This window comes from Peromyscus maniculatus, chromosome 20 (genome assembly GCF_049852395.1).
Source record: "Peromyscus maniculatus bairdii isolate BWxNUB_F1_BW_parent chromosome 20, HU_Pman_BW_mat_3.1, whole genome shotgun sequence".
NCBI lineage: Eukaryota > Metazoa > Chordata > Mammalia > Rodentia > Cricetidae > Peromyscus > Peromyscus maniculatus.
The window spans coordinates 60,021,698-60,039,165 of NC_134871.1; the positions used below are offsets into that span (position 1 = coordinate 60,021,698).

Genomic DNA, 17,468 nt, shown 5'->3' on the forward strand with positions numbered 1-17,468 from the left:
AGATCTGGTATTTTCGTGGTGTCCCAAAGTTCTTGAATATTCTTTTATGTAATTTTTTATGTTGTTTGCCTGAGTGGTCTAATTCCTCTCCTTTATCTTCAAGTCTTGATTTAAAAAAGGGGGCGGGGGACTATTTCTAAAACCAGTTTGTTTCACTAGACTATAGCCAAGTGAGTTAAGTATATTGGAAAAATCTACTGAAAGATGTTTGGAGAGTAGAGCCATTGTGTCAAATTTTATACTTTTGTGATGGACAGAGGTCTGATGCTGCAAATATGACTAATTTTGCTATTTTTATTAGAGTGTTGATGGTGAATATGATGTCACTGAAGAAATGACTTCTTTAGTATTGTTAGAAGACACAACTAAATCAAAAGATTTACATAAAGTAAAATCATGGTAAAGCTATTTATTTTTCCATTGTTAACATATCTGGTGTAGTTTCTGATGCTGCTTCAGTGATGGCAGGTAAAAGAGAGGGGCTTGTAAAACTGATAGAAGATGATCCAATTGCTGTACAAAACTCAAGCTTAATGGAGCATCCTTGCATAGTACATAAAAAACCTTTATGCAGAAATGTCTTAAAAATGTACAGAAGTATGTAAATCATCAACACTGAATTCCATAAGAACTATCACATTAAACCCCCACCAATTCCAGAAATTCTTTAAAAGTGCTGATGCTAACAATGATGATGTCATATATTTGGGGGCTGAAAGATGCCTAGGTAGGGATCAAATGTGGAAAATAATTAAGATTTGTGACAAGTTAACAAATTATTTGAGGTTCCAAAACCAAAATTTATTTTATTGCCAGAACTTGACAACGAAAACCAGTTTACAGCGGCTTGAATTTTCAGTAGAGCAACCACTTATTTAGATGAATTAAACATGAGTCTTTTCAAGGTGAAAATCAGCTTATTGAAGAAAAGCTTCACATCTATAGCAGGGTACTGATGAGAATGAAATTATGAGACGTTCAAATTAAGGCAAGCAATTTTAGGCATTTCAGTAGTTTGACTAAACACAGTCCCATGAACAGCAGAAAAAAAAATGTTGCATTGACTGATCCTCTTAGCTTCCCCTTGCAGGCTATTTCCTTCCCTTTGCATCAGCTGCTAATGCCCAGGCACACCCTCTACCCGGTTGCCCAGTGGTCATACTGGGCTGGCACACAGGTAGGTAATACTCACCCTCCTTCCTGCCACTCATTACTATTTCTCCAGTCCCACCTTCAGTCTTGCAGAAGTCTGCTTGCTTTCAGGTGTCCCTCCTCACACCCACCTCCATTCCCCAGAGATTCCACCTCCTGGTGCAGATACAGCTTCGCTCTGTCCTGCTGACCCTCTCAGCCCTCTCTTCTACCCCATCCTTACTCTGTTCTATCAACCACCAATACCCAGAAACACATTCTACCAAGGACTCACAGAGGCCACACTGGGCTGGGACTTGAGTAGGTGATTCTCACCATTCTTCGGTTTCTGCATTACACTCCGACCAGACTTACTCTTGGTCCTACAGCAGCCTGATTTCAGGAGCCCCTCCTCCTACCCCAGCTGAATTCCCTGGAGACTCTGGCTCTTGCTGGAGACCTAGAGTGAGTCTCCTTGGTCCGTCCTTTCCTGTCTCACCAACCTTACTCCTTGTTCTACTGCACCTTGCATGTAGGAATCCCTCCCCTCCCATCACACCTCTACTCCCTGGGGAACTGACCACTTGGTCTATGGACCCATTACCTCTATCTCATTCCTACATCCCATCTCACCTTTTCTGCCTAACCCATCTCCATTCTTCTATGCCATCTAGAGACCTGTGGAAGTACTCTCTATAGAAACCCAAAATCTTTGCACTTGCCTAGGATCCAGAAAGGGCATCAAGAACCAAAGAATGGAATACCCAACCAAAAAGACAAGACCAGATATCAACAACTAGAAACACCTCAATAATAAAAGCTCCAGAAACCTAGACCCCAGCACCAAAACATGCACATGAACAGGCAAGACAATATGCCGGACAAGAACCCAGACACCTCATCACAGTACACCCTGAGAAACACAATATAAGTGAAGCACAAGACAAGAACTTCAAAATAGCAATTAATATATGCCCGAAGACCTTAACAAGGATATGAACTAACCCCTTAATGAGGACCATAAAAGCACAAAGAAATAGCTGAAGGAAGTAATGAATGCCGTTCAAGACATAAAAGTAGAATTTAACAAAGAAACAGAATCACTAAAGAAAACTCAAACTGAAATAAAACCTAAAATAAAAAAGTTGTGAAGTAGTTGGGCAGTGATGTCCCAAGCCTTTAATTCTAGCACTTCGGAGGCAGAGGCAGGCGGATCTCTGTGAGTTCGAGGCCAGCCTGGGCTACAAACTGAGTTCCAGAAATGGCACAAAGCTGCACAGAGAAACCCTGTCTCAAAAAACAAAAAAAAAAGTTATGAAGTCACACAAACACCTCAGAAGTAAGCCTTGCCAACATACTACAGTAGGCACAGAAGTCGTAATCTGAGGTGTTGAAGACAGGGTAGATAAAATGGATATCTCAGTCAGAAGAGAATTAAATCTAAAAATATGCAGGCACAAACAATGTAGTTAATCTGGAGCACTAAGTAAAGACCAAATCTACTAATCATAAGAGAAATGAGAAGAAATCCAGGTCAAAGGCACAAAAAATATTGTCAATAAAATCATAAGAATAAAATTTTCCCAACCCAAATAAAAAGGTGGCTGTCAAGGTGCAATAAGCAGACAGAACACCAAAATAGACAGGACTAGAAGAGAAATTCCCCATGACACATACTAATCAAAACACATAACTAAAAGATATGAAAAACTGTACAGGAAAAGACCAAGTAATAAATAAAGGCAGGTCAATTCAAATAACAGTTGATATCTCAGTGGACACTCTGAAAGCCAGATGGACCTGAATGGATATTCTACAAACACTGAGAGACCAAAAATGTCAGCCCAGACTACTAAATCCACCAAAACTACCCATCAAAATAGACCAAAAAAGATAAACATTCAAAGATAAAACCAGAGCAATGTCTACCTGTACAGCTCTACTGAAGCTTCTAGAAACAAAACTTCACTATGAAGACATTAATAATACCCAAGAAGACACAAGAAATAATAATCCCAGAACAGTAAAACAAATGATGGAGGAAACACCATAAAAACAAAATAACAGGAATCAATAAACACGGCTCATTGACAACTCCTAATATTAATGGTTTCAATGCCTCAATAAAAAACAAACAAAAAATTTGCCCTGGAGGAGGTGGGAATGGAGGGTATGCTGGGGGGAAGGGGAAGGGGGCAGGAGCGGGGAGAACAAGGGAATCTGTGGCTGATATGTAGAACTGAATGGCATTGTAAAATAAAATAAAAGGAAAAAAAGAACATTATTCACTGCTTTAAAAAACAAACAAACAAAAAAAAAAAAAACCAACCACAATCTATTTTTCTGCTGCATCCAAGAAACACAGCTTACCATCAAGGACAGACATCAGCTCAGGGAAAAAGAATAGAAAAAGGTATTCCAAGCTAATTGACCCAGGAAACAAGCAGGTGTCGCCATTTTAATATTTGACAAAGTAGACTTAAAAGCAAAACAAGTCAAAAGAGATAGAGAAGAACACAACATCTCAACAAATGAAAACCCACCAAGAGGATATTGCAAACCTAAACATCTATGCACTGAACACAAGGGCACCAAGTTTGTAAAAGAAACACCACTACAGCTAAAATCACATATGAACCCTCACACAATGATAGTAAGGTGGATTCAACACCCTACTCTGGCAAATAGATGGGTCACCCATACAGAAACTGCATAGAGAAATGTTGAAACTATATGATATCATAAATCAAATGGATTTAGCAGATATTTATAGAACATTTCACTGAAACACAAAAAGAATTTATCTTCTTAGCACCTCATGGAACTTTCTCCAAAATTCACCACATACCGGGAAAGAAACAAAGTCTCAAGAGATTCAAGAAAATTGAAATAATACCCTGCATCCTATCTGACCACCATACATTATGTCTGGATAGCAACAACAACAGAAAAAACAATATCTTACAAATTCAGAGAACTGAAGAACTCAGTACTGAATGAAGAATGGACCAAAGCAAAACTCAAGTAGGAAATTTAAAGCATTTTAGAATTGAAAACACTGCATACCCGAACCTATGGGACACGGTTAAGGCAGTTTGAAGAAGCGAGTTCTTAGCACTGAATGTCAATTTTTTTTTTTTAAAAAAATGGGAGATGAGGCCGGGCGGTGGTGGCGCACGCCTTTAATCCCAGCACTCGGGAGGCAGAGCCAGGTGGATCTCTGTGAGTTCGAGGCCAGCCTGGTCTACCAAGTGAGTTCCAGGAAAGGCGCAAAGCTACACAGAGAAACCCTGTCTCGAAAAACCAAAAAAAAAAAAAAAAAAAAAAAAATGGGAGATGTCATATTAGTAATTTAGTAGCCCACCAGAAAGCTCTAGAACAACTAGAAGAAATAACACCCCAAAGAAGTAGATGGCAAACTAAGGGCTGAAATCAGTGAAACAGAAACAAAACAAGCAAGCAAACAAACAACAAAGATCAATGAAAAGTTGGTTCTTTGTGAAAATCAACAATACTGACAAACCCTTAGTCAAATGAACTAAAAGTCACAGAGAGAAGATTTAAATTAGCAAAATTAGAGATGACAAGTGAGACGTTATAGTAGACATTGAAGAAATCAGGAGAATTGTGAGGACATTTTTAAAACTCTGTACTCAACCTAATTGGAAAATCTAAGAGAAACAGCTGAATTTCTTGATATATACAACTTGTCATATTCAGTCAATATCATATAAGCAATTTAAACACACCCATAACTGCTAGTGAAATAGAAGCAGTTATTGAAAGTTTCCAACAAAGCCCAAGATCAAATGGATTCAGTGAGAATTCTAGCAGATCTTCAAAGAAGAATTCACACCAATACTGCTCAAATCATTTCACAAAGTATAAACTGAAGGAACATTTCCTAATTCTTTTTATGAGGCCACTATTAACCTGATACCTAAACTATGCAAAGACCCAATCAAATAGGAAATAAAAAGGAAAGAAAGAATATTATAGATCTATATCCATAATGAACATAAATGGAAAAAATCTCAATAAATACTGGTAAACAAAATCCAAGAATGCATCAAAAAGATTATTCAGAAGGATGAAGCTAGCTAAATCTCAGAGATGCAGGGATTATTCAACATACGTAAATCACTAGATGCAGTTTGCCACATAAACAGACTGAAAGACAAAAAAAAAAAAGACAAAGACAAAAAATTAAATGTACAGAACAAAAAGAAGCTTTTGAAAAAACAAAGATCTAACATCCCTTTATAATAAAAGTCCTGGAAAGACTAGAAATACAGGGGACATGCCTCAACCTAATAAAGACAACTTATAGCAAACCCACAGCTAACATCAACCTGAAACAAAAGAAACTAGAAGCATTTCACCAAATCAGGAGCAAGATAAGAATGTCCACTCTCTCCATACATATTCAACATAGTTCTTGAAGTCTTAGCTAGAGTATAAAGACAACTGAAGGAGGAGATCAAAGAGATTCAAACAGGAGAGGAAGAAGTCAAAGTATCATTATTTGATGATATGATAGTACACATAAGTGATCCTAAAATTCCACCAGGAATAATTCTAACCCAGCAAGTAAATGACTCATATTAAAAACAAACAAACAAACAAAAACTTTGAGATCTTAAAATATTGAAGGAGCCATCAGAATATGAAAAGATACCCATGCTCAAGGATCAGTAGGATTAATACTGTGAAAATGGCTGTCCTAGCAAAAGCAAATACAGGTTCAATGCAATCTCCATCAAAATCCAACACAATTAGTCACAGAAGTTGAAAGGATGCTTTTCAGATTCATATGGAAATATATACATTAAAAAAATACATATCCCAGAAGAGCTAACACAATTCTGAATGATAGAAGGATTCCTGGAGGTATCACCAACCCAGATTTCAAGATTACCACAAAGATATAGCAATAAAAACAACATGCTGTTGGCATAAAAACAGACATGTTGATCAATGGAATTGAACTAAGACCCAGACATGAATCCACAAACATACAATCACCTGATTTTCTGATAAAGAAGCCAGAAATACACACTGGATAAAAAGGGCATCATTAACAAATGGTGCTGGTGTAACTGGATGACTGAATGTAGAAGAAAGCCAAAAAAATTTATACCTACCACCCTGCACAAAATTCAACTCCAAATGGATCAAAGTCCAGATATACTGAATCTGATAGAGGAGAACATGGGATGTAGCCTTGAACTCATTTACACAGAACATTTTCTGAACAGGACAATGATAGCTCAGACACTAACAGTTAATAAATGGACTTCATGAAATTGAAAAAAAAAACTTGTTACAGGCAAAGAACACTATCATTCAAGCAAAGCAGCAGGCTAGAAAATGGAAAAAGATATTTACAAATTTTATGTCTGATAGAGGCTTAGTATCTAAAATGTATAAAAAAATCTAGATACTTGTTCACAAATGTTCACTGTTGCTCTATTCATAATAGCCATAAATCAGAAACAGTCTAGAGGTCCATCAACTGATACATGGGTAATGAAAACATGCTACATTTATACAATGGAATTAAAATTAAAAGTGAAATTATGAAATTGGCAGGTAAATGGATGGAGCCAAAAAATGTCATCCTGAGTGAAGTAACACAGGCTCAAAAAGAAAAATACAGTATGTTTTCTCTCATACGTAGATGCTAGCTTCTAAGCCATCAATATGTGTGCCACAATTCATGAGGTTAGGTGCATATTAGGGGACTAGGAGGGAGGAGATCTCCTATGGAAGGAGAAACAGAATATATTGTTATGAATGGACAGGTAAGTAACTGGAGTGGGAGGAGTTAGAAGGGGATAGAAGAGAGGAACAAGGGAGAGAATATGGGGAGAAACAACTAACAGTTAAAGCTATTTGAAATGCCATATAAAACCTGAGAGTGAAGAAGGTTCCTAACATACATATGTATGTGAAAGAAATGTAAATGGAATCACCAAACAATGGGAGAGAGAATGCCCAAACTCAACAACTTATGCCACCAAGTAAAATCTCCACTCCTAGGAATGGATTACGTCTAATTGAGTTGTTTGCCAAAGGGGCCCCATGGAAACTCCCAAAAATTACAGACTACTGCCAAGGTTATTGATAAAGCCCTACTACCAAAAATAACATTTGAACATGGAGAAATTGAACTGGTGTCTAACTAAAGGCTTTACCCCCCACTGACTGCCATTCATGATACTGGAATGTACTCCGCAAGCTACCAGGTAAGAAAGGTAACCATCAACCCATCTACAACCCTGTGACGTACAATGGTGACCTGCCTGTGAGATATGCTGGGGCCAAGAGTGGCACAAATGTTGTGGGAGTAACCAACCATTCTCTGATTAGATTTAAGGCCCATTCATATAGAACCCATCCCTGATACTGCTAGGGTACACAAGAACCTGAGACATATTGGGCCATAACCCTAGGAGGAAAACAAATACTATTTTTCTGCTAAAGGAACACAGCAACAATATGACTCCTAGTGATATTCTTCTATACCAATAGTTCAGTGCCTTGCTCAGCCATCATCAGAGATGCCCCCTCCTGCAGTAGATGGGAACTAACAGAGACTCACAACTGGACAATGTGGTCTTTGCTGGGTATACTAACTACACGTAAGGCCAGGTGCCATGTGCAGCAGTAGACGGTCAATACAAAATCAACCCAGTGGCACTTGTGTGGACTTTTTGTCTCTATTTCTTTGGAGCATTTTTTGTCCTTTTGGTCATTGCTTGTTCATTTGGTTTCCAATTTTGTGTTTTTTGTGGGTTTGGGAGTGTGTGTGTGTGTGTGTGTGTGTGTGTGTGTGTGTGTGTGTTTGGGTTTCTTGTTTTTGTTTGCTTGTTTTTGTTTTTAAAGAGAAAGAGAGAAAGAAAGGGCATGGAGTTTCTTCTTTAAAATAACCAAGAAATTGAAACACTCTAAATGGCCACCAACTATTGAATAGGTAATGAGAATGTAGTATACTTACAACATTAAATATTATTCAGCTGCTAGGGAAAATGAAACTATTAAATCTGCAGGCAAATGAATGGAATTGGAAATGGTCATTCTGAATGATGTAACAGAGGGCCAAGAAGACAGATGTCATGTGCTTTCTCTCATCTGAGGATGTTAACACTGATTCTTCAGATAAGCGTGTTTCATCTGGAATACTCATTTAGGTCAGGGAATTACTAAGCGGCCATGAGGAGAAGCTTTCAAGGGATGAGAACAGAATGTGTTGTATAAAGGTATAGCAGGGAAAATGGCACAGGAAGGGTTAAATGGGGTTGAGGTCGAGAAGGGAACATGGGAAAAGACAACTGACACTAAACAGTCATGCATATAAAGACTTTTATATACAGTCATGCATAAAAAGATAAATGAGATTATCACACTAGACACAACAGGATAACAAATAAAAAGCCCATCACCAAAGCTAAATAAATAAATATAAAAAATAAAGAAAAGGGTTGCCTCTTTTGGAGTGGTTATCTAGTGAGGTCCCATAGACCCACGTACATTGCAAGGTATTGCTAGAGCTTTTGGTTATCCCCCGAACTTGACAGTAACACCCTACTGCAGAAAATGCCACCCACTAGAGTTATACATGGAGTAAGGAAGCTGGTGCTCTCCTGGAGACTTCATCCCTATTGGCTAGCTTTCATAGTGATGGAAGGTGCTATGAATATAATCATCAGCCTTACCTAGCTGTGAACTCTAAAGCTACAATAATGACCAGCCTATCAAGACATGTCCACCAGTGCAATAGTGGTAAGAATATCATGGGAGAAACCAACCACTATATGACTGGCTTTAGGGCCTGCTCCACAAGAAGAAACCCATTACCGGGGCCCAAAACCCATGGCTAGACAGCTATAGGCCTTGGGGGAGACAGTACCACTATGATTCTGCTATATAATCACAGTATTTAACTTCTAACAACTTATTAGAACCATAGATGACTTCATCTCTCACATCTCATGAAAAGTTCCTTTCTGAAGGATATGGGGGCTAATATAGAAACTACACGTGATCAGGTAGAGAGAATGAGAGATTATAGAGTTCTCAGCCCTAAATGGAACATGTATGTCATAACCTCTCCTCCCCCAGGTTCAGGGATCACCATAGAAGATAGGACAAAACAATTATAAGAGCCAGAGGTGGGAGAGGACTACAAGGAAACTATTTTCTGGACACAACAGGCTAGTTTCACCTGTGAACTCACAGTAGTAGCAATGCACAAGGCTTGCTCAAGCTCAAGCCAGACAAAATCCCAGCTTAGACATGGAAAACTGGCACAAAGCCTCAACTCTTTGTTGAGGAGCTAGAGCAATTGATAGCTATCTTATTTTTTTTAAATGATGTGACTGTTGGTATGTCCACCATCCTCCAATGGGTGGCCACGTATCTGAAAGTATAAGGGCAGCACCAATCAGACTGGATGCTTCTTTGGTTTGATTTTTGTTTTTTTATTTTTAAAGTGAACATAGAATTGGGTGTATAAAGAATAGGATGTGGATCAGTAAGGGAGTGAATGTGATCAAAATACATTGCATGGAATTCTCAAAAAACAGTAAGATATTTTTAAATTAAAAAAAAATATTTACTTACCCTGCAGCAATTTAGCTCCTCTGCTGTTAGTATGATCGTGCCACATTTCCTGCCTGGAATTCCTCTACAACAAAAAGATCACAGTTAGCCCATTTAGATTTATAGTAAGGAGTTATATAAATTACCATATCTTCATTTTATATAATTATATTAAGAGCCTACTATTATTGAGTTCTTCTCCTGAGGAACACGCTCCTAGCCTTACCATTTAGTTTGTCCTCAGATCCACACTTCCCTTAACGTCATAGGCAATAGGTCAGGCATGTCCCTCTTGTTGTATACCATACAAGTAACATAATGCAATACAACAAAGCTTTCTCTTGCAAAGTCTGTGCTTCCATCCATCAGAAAGCCCAATTCCCAGCATTCTCCCCATCCATTCATCAAATGGTTATTCATTTGTCCTCGTCTCCTCTGCCTGCTCATTCCTAGCTCAACACATTACAGCTTGTCTGTTGTGACTCTTTTGCTTGGAACTGCCTACAGCCCTCAGTGAAGTTCCATTTATTAAATTTATTGCAAGGTCGGAGTTACTGCTGTGTACTATTAAAGTCTAAACCATATGGATTAGCATATAATCATTCCCAAATCATTTTTAAAAACAATTTTTATGCTTTTTCTTTCAAACTGCTAGGTTCTATAAAAGCAAAACTTGACACAAAGTTTTGGTCAACCCACAGTTTAAGAGCTATATATACCAGGCATTCAATATCCATAGTCAAGAATAAAATGCAAAAGCTCAATTCAGCAAAATAAAATCTCTACTCAAACTGTTCTCCATTTTATTTCTGCTCATATACTTTTAAAGGACACCAAGAGCAATGCCAACTAGGAATATATGGGATGTATGCGTGGCTCCTGCTATGGTTTGGAGAAATGTTCCCCTGAATTCCAATTGTTATAGGCTTGATCCATACATTACTGGGAGGAGCTTTTAGAGCTGGGAGGTGGGGAGAATAAAGGTCATAGAGAGTTCATTCTCAAAAAGGATAGTAGGACCAAAATCCCTCCAGTCCCTTGCCTCCTAGCTGGTGAGGTATAGGTTGGAAGTAGAGGCTTCCTTGACAAGACAACCCACCTTCATTGTCTCCTGTTGCCAAAAGCCCAGTACCAAGATCTGAGATTGGAATCTCCAGAGCTGCATGCCAAAAGAAACCTTGTCTTTTTACAAAGTAATTGCATCAGCTATTTTGAGATGCAGCTGAACTACACAGTTCTCTGCCTGCAAGGAAAGAGAGAGGAATCCTTGCCAATCCTCCAGAAAGCCATCCTGGTGCTCTAAACATGTATCCTATGACAAACCATACAGTCAAGATCCTTCTGAGCATCCTGAGGATGACACAGGTAGACTCAGCCCAAGGATGGTTTATGCCCTGGAAAGAACAAGTCATTCTCGATAATTGTGGTATATGTGCAACCAGTTGGAGTCTTATTATCTTCAGGGGGGAAAATGTGAGGAAATGAGCAGTTAAAATCCTAGGAGTTGTGCAAATATCAATGTAAGTTATATTTGCTCTGAAACTGTGCCTTATTTCTATTGGGAAAAAATTTACGGAGTAGACCACTCCAGCTTCTTCCAACAAAGGCATCTGAGTGCACCTACATCTCACCAGCAGGACTTAGAAACCTACCAGTCTCTCATTGTAGGCAATGTTTTTCCTTCTCACCAGTGGTGTTTCAATTTACTGAAAACCTTGGTGGCTATCCTGCTATGTCCCAGGCACAAGGCTCCTACCCAGATCCTTCTTGGATGAGTCACATTTATATTTTGGCTCCAGCTGAGATAAGAGAGTGACCTAACAGTCACAGACTGTCTTCCAGGAGCCTTTTGTGTGGTGAGAAGTGGAGAAGATGCACAATGAAAGAATATTTACAGCAGAATGGTGAAATGTGCTCGGGATAGTCACAGCCCTGGAACTGGACACCAGGCAGCAATGGTGGCCTTGAAATGTATTTTGTGATATCTGGATCACACGCTGAGGATTATCAAGAGGTATATGGCCATACCTTCAGTCTTCTTCTTGCCCACACTTGCCTGACACCGAGCCTTTTCTCAGTATTTCCTATGACTGAGCAGAATGAGGTTCTCAACTCACCAAATCTCTTCAAAACAATCTATGTGGGGTTTTTTGTTTGTTTGTTTGTTTTTAAACAAGCTCCTTAAAATCCCCCTATTCTTCAAGCCATCCTAGAGTTAAAAGTTACTTTCAGACAACTAACTTATTATACTAATACCCACTTCTAGCTAGTTCTAATGTGCTTTCGTTTCCTCATGCTTTTATAATGAATTCTCATCAACATAAGTAGTTAAAATAACATTCACTGTTGATTAATTCTGCAGATCAAATTCTCAGCAGGGTTGGGTAGGCACTCTGCCTACAGTTCCTCATAGCTGAAGCATCATGTCAGGCCAGCAGGCTGGGCATGACCCTCAAGCCTGGAACAGCTGACCTCCATGACTACGTATCACTGATTTCATCTTCTGCCTTTCTTTCCTGATTTCAAGGGTCCATGTGATGACATTCAATGTAGTCAATTTATAACCTACCCTCAGCAGTATATTGTGACATTGACACCATATGAAAATGCCCCTTTTGCCATATGTAAAGTAGCATCACTATGGATGTGGTACCATACCACAAAGTCACAGGAGACAAGATCCTCTGCTCCATATGCTACATATACTACACACATTAAACACATAAATGTGTGCTATACACATGTTACATGCATAGTACATGCATACTATACAGTTATTACACTCATGCTACACCCATACTACATAGTATATAGTGTACACAAAGCTCTGGGCATAACACCACACTACAAAAGTGACAGACAAAATTCTCCATCCCATACTGAACATGCTCTATGACTCCATAATTTCATTCACATGCACTTTATTATTGTTATTTAAGCAATTCAGTTTAAATCAACTGACTGCTACCTTAAGCAAGCTGCCTAATCACTTTGAAAATTAGTGTTTCTTCACTTGACAACTCAAAGTAATTATGTAATTTTAAAAATCATATGTATATTAATAATGGTGCAGAACAGGCTGTACAGCTCAATGGTAAGTGCTTGCCTATCATGTGCAAGGGCCTGAGTTCAAACCCTTGTCAGCACTGTCAAACAATGAAAGCCAAACCAAATCAAACAAAGCACGGGCCAAATGTTCAATACATAATAGTTGTATTATGTGTTCACATGCACTGTTTAAAATTGTCTATTAATTCCAACTGTAGGATTGAAGTAGGAAATGTTAACTCCATTTCCATAATGGAAAGCTGAAGGGCGAAATTCACTTCTTTTTAATTTAGGTCATGACACTGAATTATCTATGGGCTCACTCACGTCATCTGGTGAAAATCTGCGTTGTGAGGAAGATATACACACTCAATGCACATTACATATTTGTAATAAACTATCTTTCTGCAACAAAATACTATGCATGGTGAATACATACAATGATTTGTAAAGTAATTATTAGATACAGAAGTCTGCACTGTGCTAGATTGAAGGAAGTTTGGGTGATTCAAAGCATGAAAAGCTCTTAGCACAGTGCGGCAGTGCTAAGCAATAAGTAACAGCAGAAGCTAATGTCTATTACAGAGTTCTTTCCTCTGAAGCTAGGAATGAGTGAGAAGTGGAAAAGATATGCAGTGAAAGAATATTTATGACAGAAGGGTCAAATACGCTCATGATAGTCACAGCCCTGGGGTTGGACACCAGGGATCAATGGTGGCCTTGAAACTAAAGGATTCTACAAGGGCCATAAACTGATTAGAATTTAGTGATTAGGAAGCCTTGGACTATTTCAGGCCTGGAGCCAAATTATCTCCAGCTCATCAGGTCCCTTTATAGCCATTCCATTCCTTACTCACCTCAGGGCCTCACCTAACATCCTGTGATTATCAGATAAATCCTTCTGAAATGAACTTCCACCTGCCCTAAGGCTGAGGATGCTGTCAGATAACATTGGAGGCCTCTAACAGATTTCCCTGTCTAGCTGTAACCTGCCTATCTGATGCTCCCACCAAAGGATTTTAAATGTGCCCTGATGTTATAGCTCTGTTCTGTTACTATAAAAACTGAATGAAACTCTCACCATGTTGGAACGTGGAATGTAGGGTCTTGGGGTGATATAAATCGGTATTCCTGGGGCACAGCTATTCATACTTGGCTCCAGAATAAACTAGCTCATTCTTTTTTGAGGTAAGGGTGTGATTTGATGTAGGCAAAACCTGATTGGATTTGCCCCAGGGATACACTGTGTCCTGACCACATGCTGTTGTAGGAATAGAGATGGTAACTGGATGAGGCTCATGGTGCCCCATGGGCGGTGGACTTAGAGATAAAAGACAAACAAGATAGGTTTCTAACTAGATTGAAGGTAAAAAGGCAGGGCAGCGTGAGTCATAGGTATGGGAAACCTCATGTTGTCACTTTGACCCTCTGTTGAAGCCCTGGTAGGGGTTTCAACATTCTAGACAGCTACTTCAGCCCTTTCCTGCCATGTGACTGTGATTCCGTGGCTGTCACATTACCAAACAGGGACGGTAAAACCAAGAATCCCATATGATTAAAACTTTCCAGGCTGGAGAGATGGCTCCACAGGAAAGAGTACTTTCAGGGCAAGCCTGAGCCTGAGTTCAAATGCCAGCACCCAGGTAAAAAGCAGAGTTTGGCCTCTTGTACCTGCAATGGAGACGGGAGAATTGCCCTTTGCCAACCTAACTCAAGTTCCAGTGAGAGACCCTTTCTCAAGTGAATAAGGCAAAGATGGAATAAAACACTGACCTTCTGTGGTCTCCAAATGTGCACACAGACACCTGCACTTGCAGACACATGCACATGCATCACGCACACACACATACAAGGATGACCACGTGTGTTAGGGCAACACACAGCATTGGTTTATTCTTAAAAAAATAAAACTTCCTCCAGGAGCCCCAGGCTTGGAGAAGGGACTAAAAGTCCTCAGCATCAGGCCACCAGCCAGAAGAGTGTCCTGCCTCATATGAAAAGCCTTTCCACAGTTCTAAGAGCTTATGACTGATCACCCACCCTGGCACATTCCCTGTCTCTTGTCTCGTCTTTTCTAGAAAATTATAGTACTCTACAAGCAAAATGGAGGTGGAGGCGGGCGTGCGAGAGTGTGTGTGTGTGTGTGTGTGTGTGTGTGTGTGTGTGTGTGTGTGTGCTCGTGCGCGCGCGCGCGCACAGAAACCCAGTTTGGAAAAACTGTAATAAATCCAATTTCTATTTCCTATTTTCTTTTAGACTACATGGAAACTAAGTGGCCTCCAACTTGATACCAGTGTACCTAAAGAAACTAATACGTGCAAATTCAAATTTGTTACAATTCCTGGTAAAACCAGATTGCTTCCTTGAGCTCAGGGGGACTGTGCCAAGGTTTATAAAGGACGCTGGATAAGAAATGCTGCTGCATAGCTGGGCAGTGGTGGCACACGCCTTTAATCCCAGCACTCAGGAGGCAGAGCCAGGCAGATCTCTGTGAGTTCAAGGGCAGCCTCGGCTACAGAGTGAGTTCTCAGAACAGGCACCAAAGCTACACAGAGAAACCCTGTCTTGAAAAAACAAAACAAAAACAAAAACAAATGCTGCTATGCTCAATGCACCTGCACCTGCACTTTAGGCCAGAATACAGAGGATACAAAATGTGTACTGCTCATGACAAGTCATTACTTATGAGATATGGCAGATTGACCAGCAGCACAGGCTTCTTGTGGTCCAGAGACCTCTGACACCTTTCTAAACCAACACAAAAGCACATTCAGATAAAAGTCTAACAGATGAAAACACTTGCGTAAAAAGAAACTTATTATCTATTGCTGTATTCTTCATGAGTGTAATTATAGAGCGAGGCACATCATTTCTACATAAAAGAGCCATACAAGTAAGTACAGCGTTTTAAAACTAGTGATGGATTGAATATGTGATGTGTTTATCTTTCCCTGTGATATGCTGTATTACTAACAAAATTTCATTTCCCGAAATTGTGGTAAATTGGTTATCAGAATGAAAATTTTTCTCTCTTAAAATATATCATATGCCAGACAACTGAAACTAAAACATTTGCTTAAAATTTACACTACTGTCTTCATCAAGAAATTCATTTGTCACCCTGCAAATCTAATATTGGAACTAAATGTGATGTTTCATAGACACAGTGTCACTGAAAAGAGAAGTGGGCAGCCAGTGCAGTAGCACGAAACGGCAATCCTTAAACACCTCCTATGTCAAAAGTACTTAAGACGTTATTTTATGTGGCTTTGATGAGCTAGACTACCTACTTATTTACAGAAATATTAAGCAAATACTACTGGAACCGACTCCCTGTTTTTGTATTATAGTGATTCCATTTATAGCAAGGGTTTTATGACCTACAAATTGCATCCCAACTCCTGAGAAACAAAGGTTAGGCTTTTACATGCAGAAGAGACATTGGAGGTATGGTTCACTGGTACCGAATTTTCCCAGCATGCACAAGGTCCTGAGTTTGATCCCCTGTCATTGTTGGTATTTTACTCTTTTGGGGGCCCACCACCCAGCTCCCAAATAAATCACACATGGAGGCTTATTCTTTTAAATGTCCAGCCTTAGCTTAGCATTTCCTTAACTTTAAATTAGTCCCATCTATCTTTTGCCCCCGGGCTTTTCCAGTTCTCTTACTGCTGTAAATCTTACTCTTCCTCGGTGCTCGGTGGCTTGCTGTGTAGCTGGGTGGCTAACTCATGGAGTCCTCCTCCTTCTCTGGTTACTTCTTTCTTTTCTTTAACACCATCTCTTTTTTTTCCTCCTCCCAGATTTCTCCTTCTATTTAATCTCTCTGCCTGATATCCCCCCCCCCCCCCCCCCGCCACCTTGCTATAGGCTGTTCAGTACTTTACTCCACCAGTCAGGTGTTTTAGACAGGCAAAGTAATACAGGTTCACAGAGTTAAACAAATGCAGCATAAACCAAAGTAACACACCTTAAAATAATAGTCTATAATAATCCCCACCACCAGAAAATGTAAAATGCATAACAAGAAATGCATATAAATATGACTGTCACTCCACATTATTTATTTTAATAAATATATATTGAACTATTATTCTCCATAAGACACAATAGGTCTATGTAATAACAGGGGTGTGATTTTTCTCCTTTTAAGGCTTTTGGCAATTGGTATTTGGGGATGAGATAGGAAGGAGTTCGGCCTCTAGCCTGTGCTAAAAGGATGCTCTTGTTTTGTCCCAGTGGGCTATGTGTGTCCTCCTTTACAAAATGAAGAACACCGAGAACCATAACCATTTCTCTGTTGTCCTATTTTATTCAGCATTTGGGTGTTTGTGCTTAAGAAAAGACAATAGAGAATTTAAAAACAAGCAAACAAGCAATCAAAGATGGTGTGAGGCAGGGAGCAGACTTTAATATGATGCTTGAAAAAGTTGATGCTGTCACAGTACAAACTGCATGCTTATTTTTTTTTAACCACAACTGAATACATTTACTCAAAGGACTGGAAGCATACATGGGAAGGGACTTTATTTGGAAACGCCAGTTGACTGAGCAGTTATCAGTGTTTGGAATCCTGCCTTGGACTGACTCAGTCTGAATTAAGATCCAATCGCTCTGCTTCTGTGATTACAGAGTGTGGAATGGACACCACTCTCAAAGCAGACAGTGGGTTTTCTGGAACACTG

The 17,468-nt window shown here is 39.4% G+C and overlaps 1 protein-coding gene across 4 annotated transcripts in view; it reads right to left on the reverse strand.

The window, feature by feature from the left end:
- Positions 1-17,468, reverse strand: part of Cpne8 (copine 8) — a 230,951-nt gene that overhangs the window by 127,347 nt on the left and 86,136 nt on the right. For all 4 annotated transcript variants that reach the window (XM_076556619.1, XM_076556618.1, XM_042264610.2 and 1 more), the window contains exon 7: positions 9,757-9,820. In XM_076556619.1, coding sequence (XP_076412734.1) covers positions 9,757-9,820 — 64 coding nt within the window. The remainder of the gene's footprint in view (positions 1-9,756; positions 9,821-17,468) is intronic.